Source organism: Glandiceps talaboti, chromosome 3 (genome assembly GCF_964340395.1).
Source record: "Glandiceps talaboti chromosome 3, keGlaTala1.1, whole genome shotgun sequence".
Taxonomy (NCBI): Eukaryota; Metazoa; Hemichordata; class Enteropneusta; family Spengelidae; genus Glandiceps; species Glandiceps talaboti.
The window spans coordinates 22015103-22036002 of record NC_135551.1 but is presented as its reverse complement, the minus strand read 5'-3'; the positions used below and the strand labels follow the sequence as shown (position 1 = coordinate 22036002).

At 33.1% G+C, this 20900-nt stretch overlaps 1 protein-coding gene across 2 annotated transcripts in view; it reads right to left on the bottom strand.

The window, feature by feature from the left end:
• The window catches only part of LOC144433429 (dynein axonemal heavy chain 5-like), a 101230-nt gene that overhangs the window by 79392 nt on the left and 938 nt on the right, over positions 1–20900 (bottom strand). Inside the window, exons 2-3 of one of the 2 annotated variants that reach the window (XM_078121745.1) lie at positions 15869–15957; positions 13454–13471 (exon numbers count right to left, since the gene is read on the bottom strand). In XM_078121745.1, the coding sequence (XP_077977871.1) occupies positions 13454–13471; positions 15869–15957 (107 nt within the window). The remainder of the gene's footprint in view (positions 1–13453; positions 13472–15868; positions 15958–20900) is intronic. The other variant, XM_078121746.1, reaches the window with a different exon arrangement.

Genomic DNA, 20900 nt, shown 5'->3' with positions numbered 1-20900 from the left:
TGGTGACGAGTTCTGAAACGAAACGTGGCAAATAATTTTAAAATAGAAAAATTACTGATAAAAACATTTTGCAACAGTTCTACATGTATCAATGTAAATTTCTCTGCTTGGAAATGTGATTGGTAATGTGTTCTACGAGGAAATATGAAATGTGACTGCTGCAGCTGTGATTTTGATACCATTATCAGCATCGGTATGTTCATTCAAAGCGGTCCTGGCATACAGCTTTGAATCTAACATAGTCAATTTCCTGAAAAGAAAACAGTTTCAGTAATATATGGTGTACTGACAAAGAAATAGATATAGCTAAGTGTAATTACACTAAATTGAATGAATTGTGCACAATAGTAATATTATGTTTAAACCGTGTGCTGACCAATATATGGGAAATATGCACACAATTTTTTACTTTGAAATAACTAATAACCAAAGCTATACATCCATCAAAACTGGGACACTTAATGTTTAAGCAAAGAATAAGTGAAATTAATAATTCACTCAATAAATCATAACTATTCATTTATTCATAACTCACAAAATTAATTACTGTTTACACCCATTTGGAAAATATAATTTCTTGTATTTTTTTTTCACATAAAATCTTTTCTGATAAAAGGCTTGTTTGTGAATAAAAAGTTACAGTCTTGCTAATGGAATAAAAAGTGTACTAAATGTGATATGAAATGAATAAATATTTGCATGGCTTTGAGGCCTGAGAGTGAATGAAGTGACATTACCCACACAAGTACTGTATAGATGTAAACTCAATTGAATCATGTGTCAATGTATGAAATTTGGATCGCTTTATCAAAGTTAGAACATGGGGGGAGAAAGATGGAAAGAATGGCCATCAAATCCACAGTTACTCTGATAATCATCATTTTCTTGGCATTAACATATGTCAAATCTGTCTGTTAATAAACATGGATACACAACGTGATTAACAGCGGCCACGTTCTGATTAGGATTGAAACTGAAGTATGAAAACCAGTTTTCTGGCAGAGCTATAAAAAAGTTGTTCCAGAACAAAAGAATAAATCTATGTAATCATCATCATCACATGGCTTGACTGATGAGATAACACTAAATGTGAGGAGAACCTGGGATTGAAACATGGGGCTTTAACGTAACACTGTATAGGTATATTGAACATGTATATGAGATCAAAATACAAAATTTTCACGCGTCTAAATTATGCAAATATAAAACAAGTTTCTGGAGAACAAAGTTTTCCAAAAAAATACATGTACATGTTGTGCACTGAACAGACCCACTTTCCAAATGCCTCTACATCTACAAAGTGTATGTTGAACTTCTATGATGCAAAGTTAGTGAAATCAACTTGATTTGCAAAATACTGTAAAACCTGGAAATTTTCACTAAAGACTTATTGTTGCTTATTTCACTGGAAACCAAAAACATAAAAATACTAATGACTAAAAAGCCTTGTATATGAACACAATATACCAGTCAGACAATCAATAATAAAAATTAGTCTTTGAGAACTAGCTGAAGACTGTAAAATCACAAAATTTTCTAGTGGTGAAAATATCGAAGTTTACAATATATACCAGAAATACATCTTGATCTGAAATGTCTTACTAAAGTCAATTATTTCATAAATTTGCAAAAGATTCCCATAAAAATATCGGGTCAGATAACAGCCTGAAAAGAAAATGATAAAATGAGATAATCTGAAACCGGAAGACATACGACTGAGAGAGTCAGAGGCTGGACATTGCTCTAGTCAATCCATACAAACCACAGACAAAAGATCTCATCACACACACACACAATAAGAAATACCTGTATGTTCATAGCTAGATGTACTACTCTGGCCAGGTTGGAGATTCCAATTTTTGACGATTTTCGGCTCAAATCTTTAAACGTAGCCATTGGAATATACCAACAAGATACATGGCTTTACGTTGCAGCTACATCCTAATTCTACTATGCTATGTTTAGCCACGATGGATAAAAATGACAGAAAAAACTCGAAAAAAAAAAAGAGCACTCAATGATTTATTAGACTTTGAGGTGACAGTACAGTGAGGAAGGAACTGCCATTCGGAGTATGTTCATTTGGCTTCCATTTATATCACATATTTATGACTGTGATTATAAACGAAGAAAAATCTTTAAAATATTCAAGATTCGAGCAGCTGCACTGCGAAATTATTGTATCTTTCATCTCTTATTGTTTCCTTTCCGACAAATGTCTTGAAAGCAAAGGCAGTAATGCGGATGAGCCACCCTATGCCAATCAAGATTGTCAAAAGATATGTAAATTGCGAGCGGAAATTAAGTCATGATAATTTAAAGTTCAGATAGGAATTATATTGAGTTGTGCACAAATTGGGGAACACTGTCATGTCAATTATCTATTTATCATAATATTATTATAGAGTGGGGGTAAAGTTATAGCATGGAGGCCCCTAACCCACAATGGCTTCAGGCTCAACACTAAAATCACAGATCCATGACGAGATACGACAAGTAAATTAGTAATTTAAATTAACCACATGTTTATTGGTGACTGAACTTTCATTAATATTTGGATAAACTTGTAGCAGTGAGGCAATCATATTGCTCCTACACTACAATTAAACTGAAGTCATTACCAACAGATGAGAAGAATTCCCACTGTTTGTTGATGGTATGTTCAAAATTAGATTACAGCATTGAAGCAAAGTTCTAGTGTGGGGACAACATGCCCCTACCCTACAATGGGCATCAAACACTGAAATTCTTCCAGCAGATATGAGGAGTTATATGTAGTGGGCTAGTACATATTTGTACATGCAGCACTAAGGCAAATTCATTGAATAGAGGCTCTAACCATACAGGAGACTTATCATGGACCCCATGGTTTCAGTGTTAATACAGGGGGAACCAAAATGCCTTGGGGAATGTCTGCGTTGTTTTTGGTAGGACACTCTCCTTATATACTTACAGAATGGCAAATCTAATCAAACTTTAGGTTTAAACCCCGACTGCAGTTGTAAGAGAAGTAAGTGGTTTCACCACTCGGCAACCGATAACCGACGACCTTTCCGATGAAACAACCTTATACCATAGAAGTCCAATCATATTGTAACTTGAAAAGGAACTTTTTTCAATACAGAATAGCTTGAGACACTTACCCTGTCATACATAGCCAGCTTCAGGGTAGAACACTGAAATTGCTACCAGGACAATACTTAAAACTTAAAAAAGGGCATTTTGAGAAATTAATATTGATTAATATTTCATTACACTGTGTTGTGTCCCTAGGCAAATTCTTTTACTAATACCACTCAGCTTTTATGTCAATTGATTTCTGAATCGGTGTCACTCACTGTAAATGAAATCTACCACACTCTGTGTGAAATATGTACCCAGCAGCAATGTATTTTTAACAGAAATGCACAAAAAAATGGTACGTCTTTTTGTTCTCTATTCAACTGATAAAACGCAGACTTTCACAACTTGTGTAAACACAATGTATTTGAGCACTGTGATTTTGCCAAGGGTGGCAAGCAGGCATTCTGAGATAAGCCACAGAACATATTTCTGCTGACACAATATAACGACATATGTCGGGAACGTTTTGGATGGTGTCAGAACGACACCTGTGTGTGGTTTATGACAATACAAACATTTTAAAAGTAGCTTGGGTATTTTCCCAATGTTTCCACCAAAATCATGATACACCATATGCAAATTTATGCAAATTTTACTTGGTTTCTTACTTCCTGGGGTGCCCAAACCTTAGCTAAAACACTACAACAGCAGATCTGATTTTTTTCTTCGTATTTTTATTGGTAGCATGATTAGAACATTTACGTGTAATACTATTCAGGGTGCACAGTATTTATTTCTGATTTAATATCTGAAATTGTGGGACTGTACCATTATGCAAGGAAAGATTGGGATGTCACTATTCACACAGGTGTCATGATATTGGACTCTACCATTACAGTGGAGGGGGGGGTGAACACCTACAATAGTCATTATGGTTGGAATATACCATGGTATCAGAGACATGGGGGTGTTGATGTCAAAATTAGTAGGAGTAGGACTCTATCATTGAAGTGTAGAAAATAGGGATGTCAAATTAGTCTTTAAGCTAGACTTTTTGAAAAAGCCCACAATAGTGTGGAATTAGTCAAAGATTTAATCTGGTTTTGTACTCCTGTACTGCAGAAATCACATTATTAATCTCTCTTTGTGTAATTTTTTTCTGCAGCTTAATTCTTAATTTTTGATATAAATTTACACATTTTACCAGATTTGGGAAATTTTGGTGTGACTTCCCCAACATTTGTAGGATTTACAATTCTGTATTAGAAGTTAGAATTGATCATTCATTTCAAAATCCTTGATTGGCGATACGGCTCACTTAAAAGGTGATTGCACTTTCCAGTTTTAAGAATCTTTGGTTGGAGATACAGCTCACTTAACAATTGATTGCACTTTGCAGTTCAAACTCTAAAATGGACAATTACATGCATTGTTATTATTATTACTATATGAGAATTCCAGATTGTGTAACACCATTGTCATCAAGGCAGTACAAATGGTACAAAGGTTTACTCATTATGATGGCAACTCACAGTGCCAAAACACCATTCAGAGTTTACGTGCTCAGACATTAAAGAGTCCTTGTTGCTATGGCAACCTGTTAACAGGACGAAATATGTCTAGAAGAGTGAAAGGTTATGGTTTATTTTGATCACCACGGTAATCTCATTAAGGAGGAGAATGTAATATCTGAAAGGATACACCATATTATTATTTCCTATATTATTGCTGTCAATTAAATTATATTATCGACGTTAATGAAATGTTTCATTTCTATGCGGACTGACGACAGCGTGTCAATTGTGTAAAGGTTCTAATAGTATGTGATTACAAAGTCTTACCTGGGTCACACCCGATAAAACATTATTGTGTAAAACTTATGTCTTTTCAAATACAAATGTAGCTGAGTCATGCCAACCTAAGTCAACCAAATATGTGTTATTGCCAAACAGTGTGCCCTCTAAATGATAGCTAAATTTTGTTGTTGTGAATCAAAATGAGAAGAACTGGCATTTCTTGTGAGTCACCACATATAGTAAGAGATAGGGGAACACCAAATTTTGGGGCGTCACTAGAAATTGTGTGCGTCAGTGGCAGGTCAAATTAGCTTAGAGGACACACTGTCACCAATAAAGGTATGGGAACATCAGTGACATAATGGGGTGATGTCTGTGTTTTTGTTTGGGGGTGGTATAAAAAGGGAAAATCTCCCTGAGTTGTTAATTTACCAAGGCTTCCCACCAAAATTATGGCACAATGTATTGAAAACTATGCCAGTTTTACTAGATTTCACATCACATTGCAAACTTGAGACATTTGTCTAACTGTTTTTATATCACACATTTTTGTCATCAACCTACTTAACTCATCATATTACAGCGATTCTTTTACATTTTCAAACCAAAATGTTTACCATATCATATTAGTTCAGATCATATGACATACACTTTTGACATTTTTAATATAAAACATACTTTTTATATTCAGTTTTTAAACCTATCAGTTTACATCTTTTCATATTTACAGAGATTTGTTACATTTACAGAAGTTAAACATACTTGTCATCCTCAGAATGCTTACATCAGACCTGATCACTTTAGTGTACACGGCAGATATTTAGTGTCTTGAAAAAGCACTTTTCATTCCCAGATTTTATGTCTGTCATTTTACATCTTATCAAATTTCTGAGGTTTTTATTAAACATATATTTAATCCTAAAAATGTTTACCTTGTCATATCGGACAGATCATGTAACATATACATTTCACATTTCAAAAAATTTACTTTTCGTTCTTGAATTTTGAACCCATTAAAGTCAATTTTAAGATATTACAGAGAATTTTAACTTTTCTATCACCTGTATTGAATAAAAACATTTTGTATTGAAGCAGAATCTATGTTTCAGTCACAAAGGTTAAGAGTGATGAAACATAAGACATACAAACAAACAAATGAGGGACACAGCCTAAACGATGCTATAATGTTGGTAATACAATCTCTGAGCCCTAAAGTCAAACCAATTTTAAATCTGTCAGTCATCAGTAATTTTATCTTCAATTTATATGTCAGCATATTTTGCTGGGCATCTCTGACTAATATGCAGCGTAGGTGTATACTTTTATTTGAAATCCAGAGATGCGTCGTAGTCTCTAATACTACCTCTAGCTCAGTGTGCCCTCTAAGCCAATTTGACGCACCCACTGACGCACACAATTTCTATAGTGACACACCAAAATTTGGTGTTCTCGTATCTCTTACTATGTGGTGACTCACAAGAAATGCCAGTTTTTATCATTTTGACTCATAATAACAAAATTTGGCTATCATTAGAGGGCACTCTGCTCTAGCTATGATTTGGATAATTATATAATTCAAGGCCCCAGTACAGACCATGTACATTATCAATTTTTTTTGCCTTGAAATATCTCACCTCATACTTTCAAACTGCACTATCGGTAACTGGAGTATGCTTTTTTTATCTGAACTAAACAAAATATTTACTGAAAATTGCAAAAAAAAAAAAAAAAAAAAAAAAAAAAAAAAAATACAACTACTTAGACATGACACTGTTAATTATAGTAGAGGTTGGTTAATTGTATCCATAATAAGTAATACAGTAACCAGTTGAAATCAAGATTGCATTGGGGTGCTGATTTTTGGGTGTGGACCCAAAAATCAATTTGATAGGGTTTATGCAAAACACAAGTATGTTTATACTCACTGGTGATTCAATATTGTTCATGGTATACAATATTACAAGAACATCATTATATCTAACAAAACAGGTTTCTTTAAAAATGTTCCATTTGCAGCTAGTGCAGATTTAATACTGTTGTAACATAAGCAAAGACATAGAGCCTTGATAAATTGTGTTCAGAATCAAGTAGATACTAAGTGCATGTACATGTAACAAATAAACGACAAACACTGCAACTTGTTATAAATGGTAGATTCTACCTAACAACTATATGTACATGTAACAAATAAATGACTAACACTACAACCTCATATACACGGCCTATTTACAATACTGTATCATTTTTTCATCTATTGGCTCCACACAACAATGCAAACACGGCATGTGAATGTAACTTGCACAAATTTATTTGTTTTCGCACTGAATCAACTCCATTAGTTTTGGTTTGACGTTTCCGACGTGCTTCCATAAATTCACATTTTACTTTCCACCTAAAGTGCATTTGATAATAATTATTACTTGTGTATTATTTGTATTCATTGTATAAATGAATAATAGATGTATGTAGTTACTATAAATTTGTTTTATGTCATTACTCAGTGTCTCGTTTTGCAATACTATACAGTGATATGTTGCATACAGAGATTTATTTTCAACTGAGTGGAAAACTGTTCTGCTGGTTAATCCAATCCACTAAGCCAACAAGTTATAATTGCCACACGCTTTAGCTATTAAAGGTAATTTAACTTTGTGAAAATTCAGAAACCGAAAGTGCAAAAATCTGGCAAAAATAGCCATTACCGATAAATTCATTCTCAGTGGTTCACAAATTTCATCCTCAGTGGTTCGTAAAGTTTTCTAAAAAGCTGGTGACGATAGCATGGGGAAAACTTGAAAAAAATTATATTTTTTATACACATTCAGTCTTAGACCTGGTTTGCTAATGTTGTGGCACCATGAGAACAGAAAGTGCAAAAATCTGACAAAATTTGCAATTTCTCAAAAATTCAGCATTGGTAGCTACATGTGTAGCAAAGGTTTTAAAACCGGTCATAAAAATTGAAAAAAATCCGGGTAAAATTTACAATTTCTGGCACATTTACTCTATAACGGTTTACTAATGTGTTTAGAACTCTGGTAACAGAAAATTAGAAAATCTGATAAAATTCACATTTTCCTACACATCCAAGCATAGCGGTGCGGTGTGAATGCTTTAGGTTTTAAAATACAGAAACAGACATGAAAAAAAAAAAAAAATGGTGAAAATCTATATCCTCCGTCATGTGTCAAAATGACTAGGAAATTGAGGTCCACCCATTGACCTCCATCATACAAATACTAAGACCTAATTTTTATCTAAGGAGTATTGTACGGAATTGATTTTGTGGTTCATTTCAATTTCCCAAGAATGATAAATGTGTGAGTGCCCATGTGAATACTCAGGGGCATTTGTATTCGTACTTGCGGTGTTTTCTGCTGCACTTTCAATCACTCATTGCGCTTGTGAAATTATGATGGCAAAGAACAATTCATGCCACTCACACATCCTGGGTTTCTGTCACAGTATTTCTTTTCTTCTCCTATTCTGACATAATTATATGTTACATTATTATATCTCAATTATCAAAGTCAAAATTTTTAATATTACAGAAATGTTCCAATACTGTCATAATACTTTCTCAAGTGGTCTTATTAAATTGACCTATACTAATTTAGTAATTGAAAAGGATGTCAATTAATGTTTCCATAGAAACCAACCTATCAGACTAAAAAACAGTACATGTAAATATACAGCAACTTTCAGTTATAAACTAAACAAAATATCTAAATACTTCATTTTTCCCTTTACTTTTCATAAAACCTTTTAAGTTAAGTTTCCATGGAAACAGCTCATTTGGATATACAAATACACAAAATAATTTCTAGACGTGCACTACCTAGAATTCATGTGTCCATTTTTGGCTTTGTTTTTCTGTTGAAGGAAACACAACTCCCTGGCATATGATTGCAAACAGCCAATGACAAATTACTTGTAAACGATAGAGTACAATATTCGTTACCATAGTGATAGAAATTCCATGATTTCATCATCTATAATGTATGAGTTCAAAAACAGATTGAATTTCAAACAATTCTGTACCTTTAGTTTGTTTTATTTTTATCTAGGGCACGGTTTTGATTCTAACTAAACATACACATAACACTGTATGACCTACGTAGGTAAACTGCATACATTGTGTGCATGGTTACCACACTCCTGATTGGTAGGGGACTGTTATGTGTATTGAGTTCTGACTTTTCAATTACTATTTCATTAGGTCTAGTCACAAAGAAGTCTAACGTAACAACTCTATACTAAGTGTGTTGACAGCCAATACAATATATTATTACATATACATGTTATAAAACTCAGTCAATACTAAATGTTGGAAATCAGACTTCAATGATTCCTGGAAATGAACTTTGACCTCTAGTGGGGGAATCCAAATAAGACGGGATATAACAATCATACACCATGAAGGTGTTACATGTACATGTAGCAGTGGTACTTTTTGCTGGCATGTAGGGGGGAGGGGGGAGGGGGGGGGGGTAGAGGAAGGTACATTCTTATGCAGAAGTGGATGCAATCCCAAGTTTACTAACAAACGCAATCAACTGTAATTCCCCCTCCTCAAACAACAAAAAAAAGAAAATTTTTCACTAAATTTTAGAGACCATTTTTATGGAAAGTAATTTACATTTGACTCCATGTGTGCACAATTTAGTAATCAGAAAAATTCATCAAATAATTCAGCAAGGGCATTATATTTGACATTTATATCACAATGTACAATGTTTTTTCATTTCGGCTTGGGTATAAGGTATTAATACAACATTCTGCCTAGTATCCCATTATGTATGTATAAAGTGACTAAATCGATAAACTCGATGTACATGTATATGTTCTATTATCCCGAAACTACATACAGTTGTTTATGCTTCAGGGCCGTCACCATGGAAACAACCAGATTTGTACAGATTGGACTGTATTGATACAAATGACACTAAAATTGAGATGGTCCGTGACAGATGTTTAGATCAACACACTGTATTTCACTGTATTGACACAGTTGTGTATTGAATTGTATAGGAGTGGTTTGGAAGTTTTGCAAAGACATACTTGTTTGTATGGGAAACAGCAATGTACTGACTACTCATGTTTGCATATGACTTAAAATAGAGTTCAGAAATTTGACATACTTAAAGCAAACTTTCTTGATTGGAACAGAACATTTTTTTTGGAAAAGTAAAGACCGCAAACATGCCTTAAAAGTCCACAAATGTGTACCTCAAGTTATTGTTATTTCTTCATTAAAAAATTTGAGGTATTTTTTTTTTCATTTTCAGAACTTTTCCATTTGAATTATAATTAATGTTTAGACATTAAGACAAGTTGTCTGACAGAGTTATAGAAAGAATTGGTCCAGAATGGAAAGAATGGTCCTATGTAATCCTTATGGCTTCACTGATTTGATATTACTCTGGTAGTTGAACCTTTGGTTTTCTAACTTAGATAGACACAAACTAAAACTATTGTTACAATATGTTGATACAACTGTGATATATAAACTATTGAATAGACATTCGTTTACTTTTAGTCTCAGTAGGGAGTTCAACTTCCATAAACTTGCAGTGTAGCTGTTTTGGGACTTCCAATGTTTACACTATCTTGATCACAGGGTGATTAGAATTGCACAACAGAGGAACCGCTATCATCCACTTGTGTAAATCTACCACACTGAAGAACAGTAGATTTAGTTGGCTCTATCTTAGAAAACCCAAGGCTTGATTACCAGTGTCGTAACACTAAAGTGAGAATCTGGGATTAAAACCCAGGTCTTTAAGACAATGGGGGTTTTAGGATACAACTATTCTCCTGGACATAACAACATCCTATCCTCTACAAAAAAAGTGAAGGACCTACATCATTTTTCAAAAAGTTACATTATTTGCTGTGGTAGACATGTACGATATAATTTGTCACCAATACTGTTGTCACCTGTCACTAATTTACTAACCCTAACACAAGCTTTTGTAGAACAATAACAAGTGCAGTGTTTAAACTCAGTAACACAAAGGACGTAAAATCCAACCAGAGTTCTCAAGATGTTTCACTGAAATTCCCCTTAAAATTTATTATTCATAAAACTTTCTGACCCCCCCCCCCCCCCCCTTATTTTATTCAGAATTGTACTAGGAGAAACATCCACTCCGTTCTTGTACTGTGTTTTTTGTACTAACTGTATGTCTTTTGTATCTAGTCATTGTGTATGTACTATTGTACATTCCTTCATCTTGGCGACCTTCTTAAAGTCCACTTACAAAGTCTTCAATTTCACTTGATCTGTTTACCCTAGGTATTAAATCACCCACTTCAGTCTAAGGTATCAATCCATCGTCAACAATAACATCATCAATACTTTGTACAGATACAACACATAGAAACATTTTAGAACTGCCTAGGATTGGAAACTGTTGCCCCCTTGTCACATTTCAGTCACCAGCTGGGCCAGTCGACATGGCAACAAGGTGTCAACAACTTTAGTTGGACCATTGCCAAATGGGTGCAATATGTGTCGAGTCATACTTGGTGTTGATTGCCAGACGATGTAATTACTGTCTAGGGCTGCATCCCCTCCCATTCTCTAGAGTTGTGTGTGTCTAAGGGTGTGTCACCCCTAGCACGGAGGTGCTGTCAACCATTTTGAGTTGCTTGTTTTGGACTGTGTATGATTGTTTACAGTTTTATGAGTAAATTATGTTGTAATTGACTGAATATAACCAACAATAAAGTCCACAAAACTTGTATATCAAGGCTTGATTCATGAAGTCCGACAACGTACTTTACCTATTATTTTGTCTGGTATGGTATGGTATCTTTACAAATACCTACATAAATCTACAAGACCAATACAATGAGAACAATTGTCATACACAGACAAGTAGGCTATGAAAGTCAAAGGTTAGAGTTGAAAGGACTGTATCTATGACAACTACATTCTACATGTCTGGACATCAGCGGATCAATCACATCAACAATGTCTGTACTGTACACCAAACCTGTATCATATACTATGAAGTAATCGATTTCCTGTTCACATTAATCTTTGCTCTTTTTTTTACAGGTCTCTCTTTTAGAACTGTAAAAATGAAACAGAATATCAAATACTTTTTGATTTCCTGATTGAAATTGTCTGTTTTTTTAAATCAGACAAAAATTAGATTCCTTGAAAATAAAATACTTTACTATGTACAATGTAGTTTAGGAAATGAAAATGAAGGAAATTGAACATTCATAAATGCCTTGAGTAGCTGTACGTAAAAATTTTTTTTCAGAATTTTGACTGACTTACATCGTATATGTCTTGGTCTTGTTGTAAAATTAGGTATGACTGCTTCCTGATCAAATCCTATCAAAATCACACAAGTCAACCTTATAATTTGTTGACAAATGATTAGAGTCTAGACTGTTTACTTATATTGTTTACACATGGTTGTCAAGTTAGTGTACACAGTACCAGCAATGACAGATGAGTCAGACACCAGAGACAGTCAGCTATGACAGATAAAATGAGCAGACAGCTAATTCAGCTAATTAAAGTTGATTGAACATTTTCAGAACTAGTTTGATGAATAATTTAGATCACATTTGCATAGTCTTTTGATATGTACATGTGCCACAACACTAGTTGTCAACACTGTCTGAAAAAAACCCTAACAGGTACTCTTGTTCTAGATATAATGTACATATGTATATTGATATGCATTAATACTTAGCTGGTTGGAAATAAAAATGATCATGGAGAGATGTACCACCTGAAATAAATCTATAAAAGTTAAGAAGATATACATGGATATTGATCACCCATCACTGCACTGAAATAAAATGTTACGAATAAATTCAAACTGTAACAGAAGTATAGCAAAAAACAAAATTGTTATCAGATAAATTCATACAAATGAAAAGTAGTTGCATGCTATTTTGTGAGTTTTGGTTGATGTCGTGCAATATTTCATATTTTTTTCACATGGATAATTTTACTTCAAAAGTATAAAATCATGGTTACTATAAGATAAATTGAGCAAACTCAAACGAGTCTAACTTGGATTGGTACCTTGAAAAAAATTGTATCATGAACTAATACTCAAAGAAAATAGTATCCTTAACCAGAAATTGTACAAATCCAGATATTGGAATGAAACCAGTACTCTCCAATCAGAAACTGAGAAATAGAACAGATACTTGGCAGGAGATAGTACAGAATACAGAATCCACACGTGTTATAAGCAAGTTTTTTTTCTCTAAGCATGCAAGACTTACCGTTACCCCTTTTTGTGTTGAGCCCTCAAATAAAAAACAGAAAACACTACATAAACATATGGAAGGCATGCTTGGACAGTGACACATGCACACTTTTAATAGCAAGGTCAGAATGAGGGAAGAAAATACAACACACCATACACACGACACAGCGAGGGGGTTAAAAATGGCACACCAAATCCAATTAGTAAAATGAACGAACGGATGAATGGATGGATAGCAAGAGGAGGGAAAGCTGATGAGTAAAAGAGTCAGCGTTGTCATGGTTATTGACGCTTTGGATGAGGCACACGCTTACATCTACATGGTGCTAGATGTACATAGGTACTTACTGGTGCTGGTTTTTGTGCCTGGGTACATTGTAATCAGGCAAACCATGAAAAGGAAAACAACAGGTGCAACAACATGTAAACAAACCTACAACGTATATGAAGGGTGAATGGGGGGGAATGGGTGATGTTCATTCAACATGGGTTTTATACTGATTAAAGTTCTCTTACTAAATTTAATATTTCTAGATCAAAACAATTGCTAAAATAATTACAAATAAATTGAAACTCTGTACTGCACCAAAATACAGACAAATCCCAGCTTTCAATCTGAGTCCTCAGGTCTTCTTCAGGGGGTGTGAAGTATTTTTGTACAGTACAATAAGTTCATTTATTTGTAACTATAGTATTAATCTGCACAGATGAGTCTTTATCATAACTTCTAAAACAGTGTATTTTGTTGATCAATCAAAATAAATTATGACTATTTTCTTGTCTTATCATTATCAGACATTAGATATTTGATATCTTTTATTCTTCCTTTCAAATTCATTAAACGGCTAAATCTATCGAGAAATTCTTAACTCTTGATCAAAATCAATTTTGAAGTATCTTAATTTGCTATATCATCTTGCCAAAACTTCTCAAACTTTTTCTTTTTTAAAGTGTTTTAATTTTTCATTTTCACATCAGAAACAAAACTTTTTCTCAGGATTCACAAAATCTTTTCGATAAAGTTTCAAATTTTCGTCATGTTCAAATCACTCTTTTTTTACATGTAACAATCTGAATGACAGAGTACATTTATAAAGCACTGTGATAAATTTACTTTCTCTGCCATATACTTTGTTCTTCGAAATTTGAAATTTTCTTTGAGTTTGAAACTTTCTTTGAATAACTGTACTGAAACCCTGGAATAACAGTGCTTACAAAACATGTGGACTACAAAAAATTACAAGTTGGGTTTTTTAAGGTGTTTTTTTTTTTGACATTTCATTAGTTTTGTTGTGTTTAAAATTGAAATACACTATCAGCAACTACTTATTATTTGTAGACTCCATGTTGAAATGGACATTTTTATGGGAATGAATGATAAATGAAAACAATGTCCAACACACTGAAATGTACATATAGTATGTGTATATCATATGATATGAAAATCACACTATACCATGAGCACACTGAAACACAATGATACACACACATACATGCACACACACATACATACGTACACACATATGCGCACGCACGCACACACACACATCTACACATCTACACACAATTGGCTACGTTTTCCTTACAACCTACCATGATTTCAACTGGTAAACTTGCATAATCCTCAAGAATTATCTTGTGTTTTGCTCATTTTTGTGTTTTCCTTTAAAAACAGACATGTTTTCAAGTTTATGGAACTTAGTATACAAAGTATCAGATTTTGAATAAATTTTCAGAGAGAGAAATGTAGTTGTAATTTCACATTCAGAACATACTTCTTTGCTAGTAAGGGCAAAATCATTGATGTGATGTGAAAGATACGCCTCAGACAGTTAGACTGAGACAAGTCTCTGGTCCAGAACAAAAAGGGGAGATCCTATCTGATCCCATGACTTAATCAATAACTACAAGAACCTAATATTACAACAATATTTTAATAACATGATTTTTTTTCTGTGTAACAACATTGTGTGCATGTATACACATATTCTCAGAATTTAGCAAGTAATATATAGGTATGACATCACAATCAGATTATGATTATAAAAAAATGTAGTTGCCTTCAAAAAATGAAATGATAAAAAACACATACCCTTTTTAAAAATGAATTATATTAAATATATTTAAATGTATTTTTTTTTTAAAAAGATTTTGTAAAATTATATTTTTATTCTGAAATTTTGTTCTACAACAATTCTATATCTTTACGAAATTTTAATTATTTGGTTGTCAAGCTGTGTTCTGCATTAAAGTAACAAAATCCTTGCTAGTTTATAAAAATATTCATAATCTGTTATGTATCATAAAATATTCCATAAGTGAAATTTGGAAATCGACTTCATTTTACAAATCTATTTCCCTGCTTTGCAAACTGACATATATAGCAACAATTTTAAATCTCTTTTGTCCTTCAGAACAGATAGAAATTTTGTACAGATTATTTGAAACGCATGATAGCAGACGTTATGCAAGTCTACCAGTGAAACCAAATCTCTATGTTTCCATAGATACTATATTGTATCCATGGTTACAACTGTATTCACAGTGGATTGTATCCATGGATACTATAATTGTATCAGTAGTTACTGTATTGTTTCCAAGTAACTGAACAGTATCCATAGTTACAACACTGCATCCATGGTTACTAGATGTTATCCATAGTTACTATATGGTATCCATAGTTACTGCACTGCATCCATTTACACTATTACGTCAGTAGTTTTTTCACTGTATCCATAGTAACAAAGATTACTATATACTTACAGGTTGGGGAGCTCCTCTGCGATACGTTGTCTTTTTTCTCTCACGTGCATCAGCTGCCTCTTTCTCTTTCGTATCTTTCTCTTTCTCGGCTACAGAACAATAAAAAAATATCCCCAGGTATTAGTGTATATACATCTTTCACGGTACAGGGACAATAACCTGACTTTGACTCGACTGTGTTCAATTCACAAAGCTACTAAATCAGTACATGTGCTGATATTTTAATAATAAACTAGCTTTCTATAGGCCATCAAGGGATAAAAGAGATTCACAAAGGAAGTCTTATCTCTTTAAGCTAGAGATTAACACCTGAGAAAATGTCAAGGTAGTGACATCAACTAAGGACTTCTTTTTTTTTGGTAAAATACAAATGTATAAGTAGATGTACCTTGAAAGTGACATTTCTGTCAGATATACAGAAAAAAAAGACACTTTTGTAAATATCTTTTTATGTACTGCTATGGAGTTTCCATGGTTACACATTCACAAGTTGCTACCGATAGTATGTTGGCACAGCAACAACAATATCACTCCCACATTTTACAATTTGAATGTTTTAAGTCTTTATTAAATCTGTATGTGTAATTTCAACATGATTTATCAATATTATTCATATTTGAGTGATTTACATTTGATTTCATAAAATATTTATTTTATAATGCATAATGTAAAGTTATACATTACATTCACTAATACATTAATACCACATGGCTGCATATTAATTGGGATTTTTCAATGAATTTAAGTTTTGGAGAAAATTCTTTGTTGAAAAAATATCTTAAATTTTTTTAATCAGGCCAAAAAATCAGAGATGGTATAGGTATAGGCTGTGGACATCTTTACATGAAAACGAATCTCTTTTAAATTCTTTGTCATTCCAAAAAAAATAAAATGCTATGAGTCATGAAAACACACACATAAAATGATGTCCTTGGTTACTCCTATAGTCATGAACTGAACTAAAAAAACACATTAAATACACTTCATTGTAAAAGGTGTCTTTGTGATTAAATAACTCAATACTGTAGTCACAATAATATGGCAATAAAGATCTTCTACCTTCCTGTTAATCAAATGCTACCAAAATAGATAGAAAATACAACCTGAAACACATCATCATCTAGCTCAATAGGACCAAGTCTTATTAATATTAACTGCTACATTTTACTAATACTGTATTGCTACATTTTATTGTTAGACATGACAAACACTAGTCTGTACAATAGATATTCATGCCATGCTATCAGCCAACACTAGCCTGATAAGGCTTGAACAACACAATGTACAGTATCTTTACAGTCTAAACAACTATATTATCTCAATATACTATGCACATTGCTACTTCTTATCTTGTGACAAAACTAAAATTGAAGAATTATTGTTACATTTTAATCCATGCCTTTAAAAAGTATACAATGTATATACATATATATACAATGTATATTGCTACAATGTCTATATATGTTGTTACAATGTATATGATTTTGAACAAATCTGCTAAGATGATGCAATTCAAGCAAAGGAAATGTAGCAACATTAGTAACATTTTACTCCCACCAGGCATTGAAAAGAAGCAATGTTTAGTAACAAAAATTGTCATGCCAGATGATAAAATGTAGCAATATTAGTAAGATTTTTTCAAGATGATAAAATATAGCAAAGTTAATAAGATCTTTGTTGAGTCAGACAGTAAAATGTAGCAACGTTAGTTAGATTTTAGTTGAGCTAGGTGATAGCAATGTTTAGAATTTTTGTTGAACAAAATTACATTTTGTTACACTCAACCGGCTAAGCTTCCATAGTACATTTGTATTTTTTACCTATTCCTGTGATTATTTCATTAATTAACAGGAAGTGTATACCTGGATGCCAAACCTAATATTTGCATATCGATCAGCGCAGATCATTTTAATTAACTCAGTAACAGCGATGTCGGTTTTACTAAAGAAAGACATACAATATATGTACTACACACTATAGGTGACATGACAACTAACAGCCATATGTCACCTCAAAACTGAAAAGAGCTTTCAATAAAATACTCCGATCATTGAACAATACTTAGTAACGCTAACACTACCCTTAAATACTTCCCTGGTTATTCAATTAATATATCTAATAGGTAAAGCAGTGTTTTCAACAGTTTTTAAAGCCCTGGTGACTGAAACTGGAAATCTGGTCAAATTAACAATTTCCGATAACTTTAACCATTGAAAGGAATGCAGAATAAAAGTGTCTGGAACTCAGGTAGACGTACTAACATCTACTTAACACCCTTTTAAAAAGATAATGTTACTCTGTGTTTACATTTTAGCTATATTTAACTTGTTATTACGTAAATCATTTTGGATTTACCAAGAATCGTTTTTTATACTATTTGTTCAGGAAAGTCAGATTTTTCATAGCTACTATACTACATGTACATTATATTTCATAAAATGAAAATACATCAATCTTTTCAGAATCAAATTCTTAAGTGTGTTCAATAAACGGATATCAGTCCAAATACAAAGAATACCCACTGTGTGGGAAGACGAGAATTTCGAAGAGATGTGTATGAGTTTGCTACGAAATGACACAAAATTGCATAAGTTGAATTTAAAACCTTTTATTCTACATTTCAGTCAAATTTGTATTTCAGTTTGTCCATTTTCTTGCTACATTGATTTATATCGTGACAATTATTTATCTATCTTTAGTAATAATCTAAGCAAAAAAATTCTTAAATAAATCCATTGTTGACATTTTTAAAATTAAAATCTGTACAAGGAAAGACACAAATTGATTAAATAAATTTAGACAGGAATTGAGACCTGATTTGTTTGTGTGTACTATCTGATAGCCAACACTAAGTCATTGCATAACTTCTATGCTAGGCTTTGAAATACCAAGATACAAGAAAGAAGTAATCACCCAAAGTAACAACAATCACACATATTATGCCAACAGAAGATACAGATAGTTAAGACTTTTAATCACACAACCAACCCTCTTTCTATCTATCTTAGTATCTATAATGTTATCAGACTGAAGGAAATCACCACAAAAACAGAGTATTTATAAATTGATAGTACATGTTTCTCATTGACAATTATGAAGACACCAGGAGATACGAAATGTAGATACTATTAAATACAACTACATTTGTAATCTCTTTTTCTGTGATTTTTCAATAAAAGAGAGACTATATTTGAAGTATTTGTAAAAAAAAATTTCAGTTTTCTCCACTACCCCAACCCCCCTCCTCCTTCCCACAAACACACCTCAAAGAATCAATTTCTATTGTCTAAAGATTAGTCTCACCCTCCACCATTAATTTTGATATATTTCAGTGTTACTTCAAACCACCCAACCCCCGACCCTACCCCAACCCCCTACTCCAACCTACATGTATAACAATTACATTTCCATTCTCTGAATAGTTCATGCCCCCCACATTCCTCTGGTGTGTCTTACAGCGAAAACAGGGTTAGTGTGGTATTTCAGTGATGTGTCATAGATGAGTCTGTCATCTTGCAAAGAGTCAATATTTTCTAGGTTTGGATGCTGATTTGCACATTAAAAGTGACCTACGACCCTAAGAACAATAAATTGTGTGTGTGTGTAAATAATCCCCTTCCTATTTAGTGGAGAATAAACGTTCATACACCCACGGAGGTAGAATCAAGTATGTACAAAGTACCTGTACCTACAGAGTACACCAAATTGGAATGCTAGTAGCAAAACAATGACATAAAAATGAATACAGTTATGACCAAATTCTGGAGAAGAAAATATGTTCATGTGAAAATCAACAAACTGTTCTGAATTTTTAACACATCGTATTTAGGTTTAATGTTTACTTCATGTAGTACTGTTGACTATCATACCAGAGTTGGAAGGCAGCTATGGAATTTCCATCCACTGGTAAATTTATCAGAGTATTTTCAATGATTTTAAAACAACCCTCGGCATTGATCAAATTAATGTATGCTTTACAGACACTTTATTTGAATATTACAATATAATAGATTATACATTCAAACTATTGAAACTTTCAGAAACCATAACAGTGTATGTGTTGTGGTACAAGTTATTAGTGCATGAATTTTAACTTCTCGGGTTTAGCCAAGTGAACCATTTCAGCTACAGTTTTGATTGATTTGATTCCATTGGTCTAACAGACTACCACCTTATAAATTTGGTAGTCAAGATACAATGTCATCCATGTGCCTTGGACTACTACTGCTAATACCATAGTCCTGATACAATGTCATCTATGTGCCTTGGACTAAATTTGGTAGTCTATAATGATTTTTATAAAGTAGTCAATGTGCAAAATGGACTACTTCTAATTTGGTAGTCTCTAATTTCAAGCCATGTCAGTACAACATGAACATCAGATTCTACCTTTATGACACAAATATGAATTAATGGGTACATGTACATGTACATAATCATTACAATTTGCCATTTTTAAGTGTTATCACTTGCTAATAAACTTTAAATTAGGTGCTTTACGTTTTGTACTTCACAGGTTCAGAAATTATTCCCTTCATATTTCACCCCACAGACCTTTTCTTTTGGGGAAAGGTGGGGGGGGGGGGGGGCTCCAGGGGGTTACAGATTAATAAACCATGACGTCTTGGATCATAATGTACACATGTAGAGAGCCAGCAGGTGTTACATTTGTGTAATACATTTATGCCTGGGTGATTTGGAATACAGACTGACAATGTAGAACACCATATTGATTCAAAATTATTATTATGCAAATTGTGCAACACAGCCCTTGAGGTTAAATTCTGCATGCAAAAATTACAACCCTTTCAAAGTTTGGCATTGCATCAAATATTCTTTCAAAAACAGCTTTTAAACAGAAATCAGATATATTTAGATAAAAAGAAGTTGTTGTTATCAATATGTATCACAGTGGTAGGGGTATTTTTTATTGTGATGGTGGTGGTAAACCAACATAATTCTAACAATGAGGCACAAAAATTGTATGACATGGTCTGGACATGATTATTATGTCATTTTCATGATGTCGGTT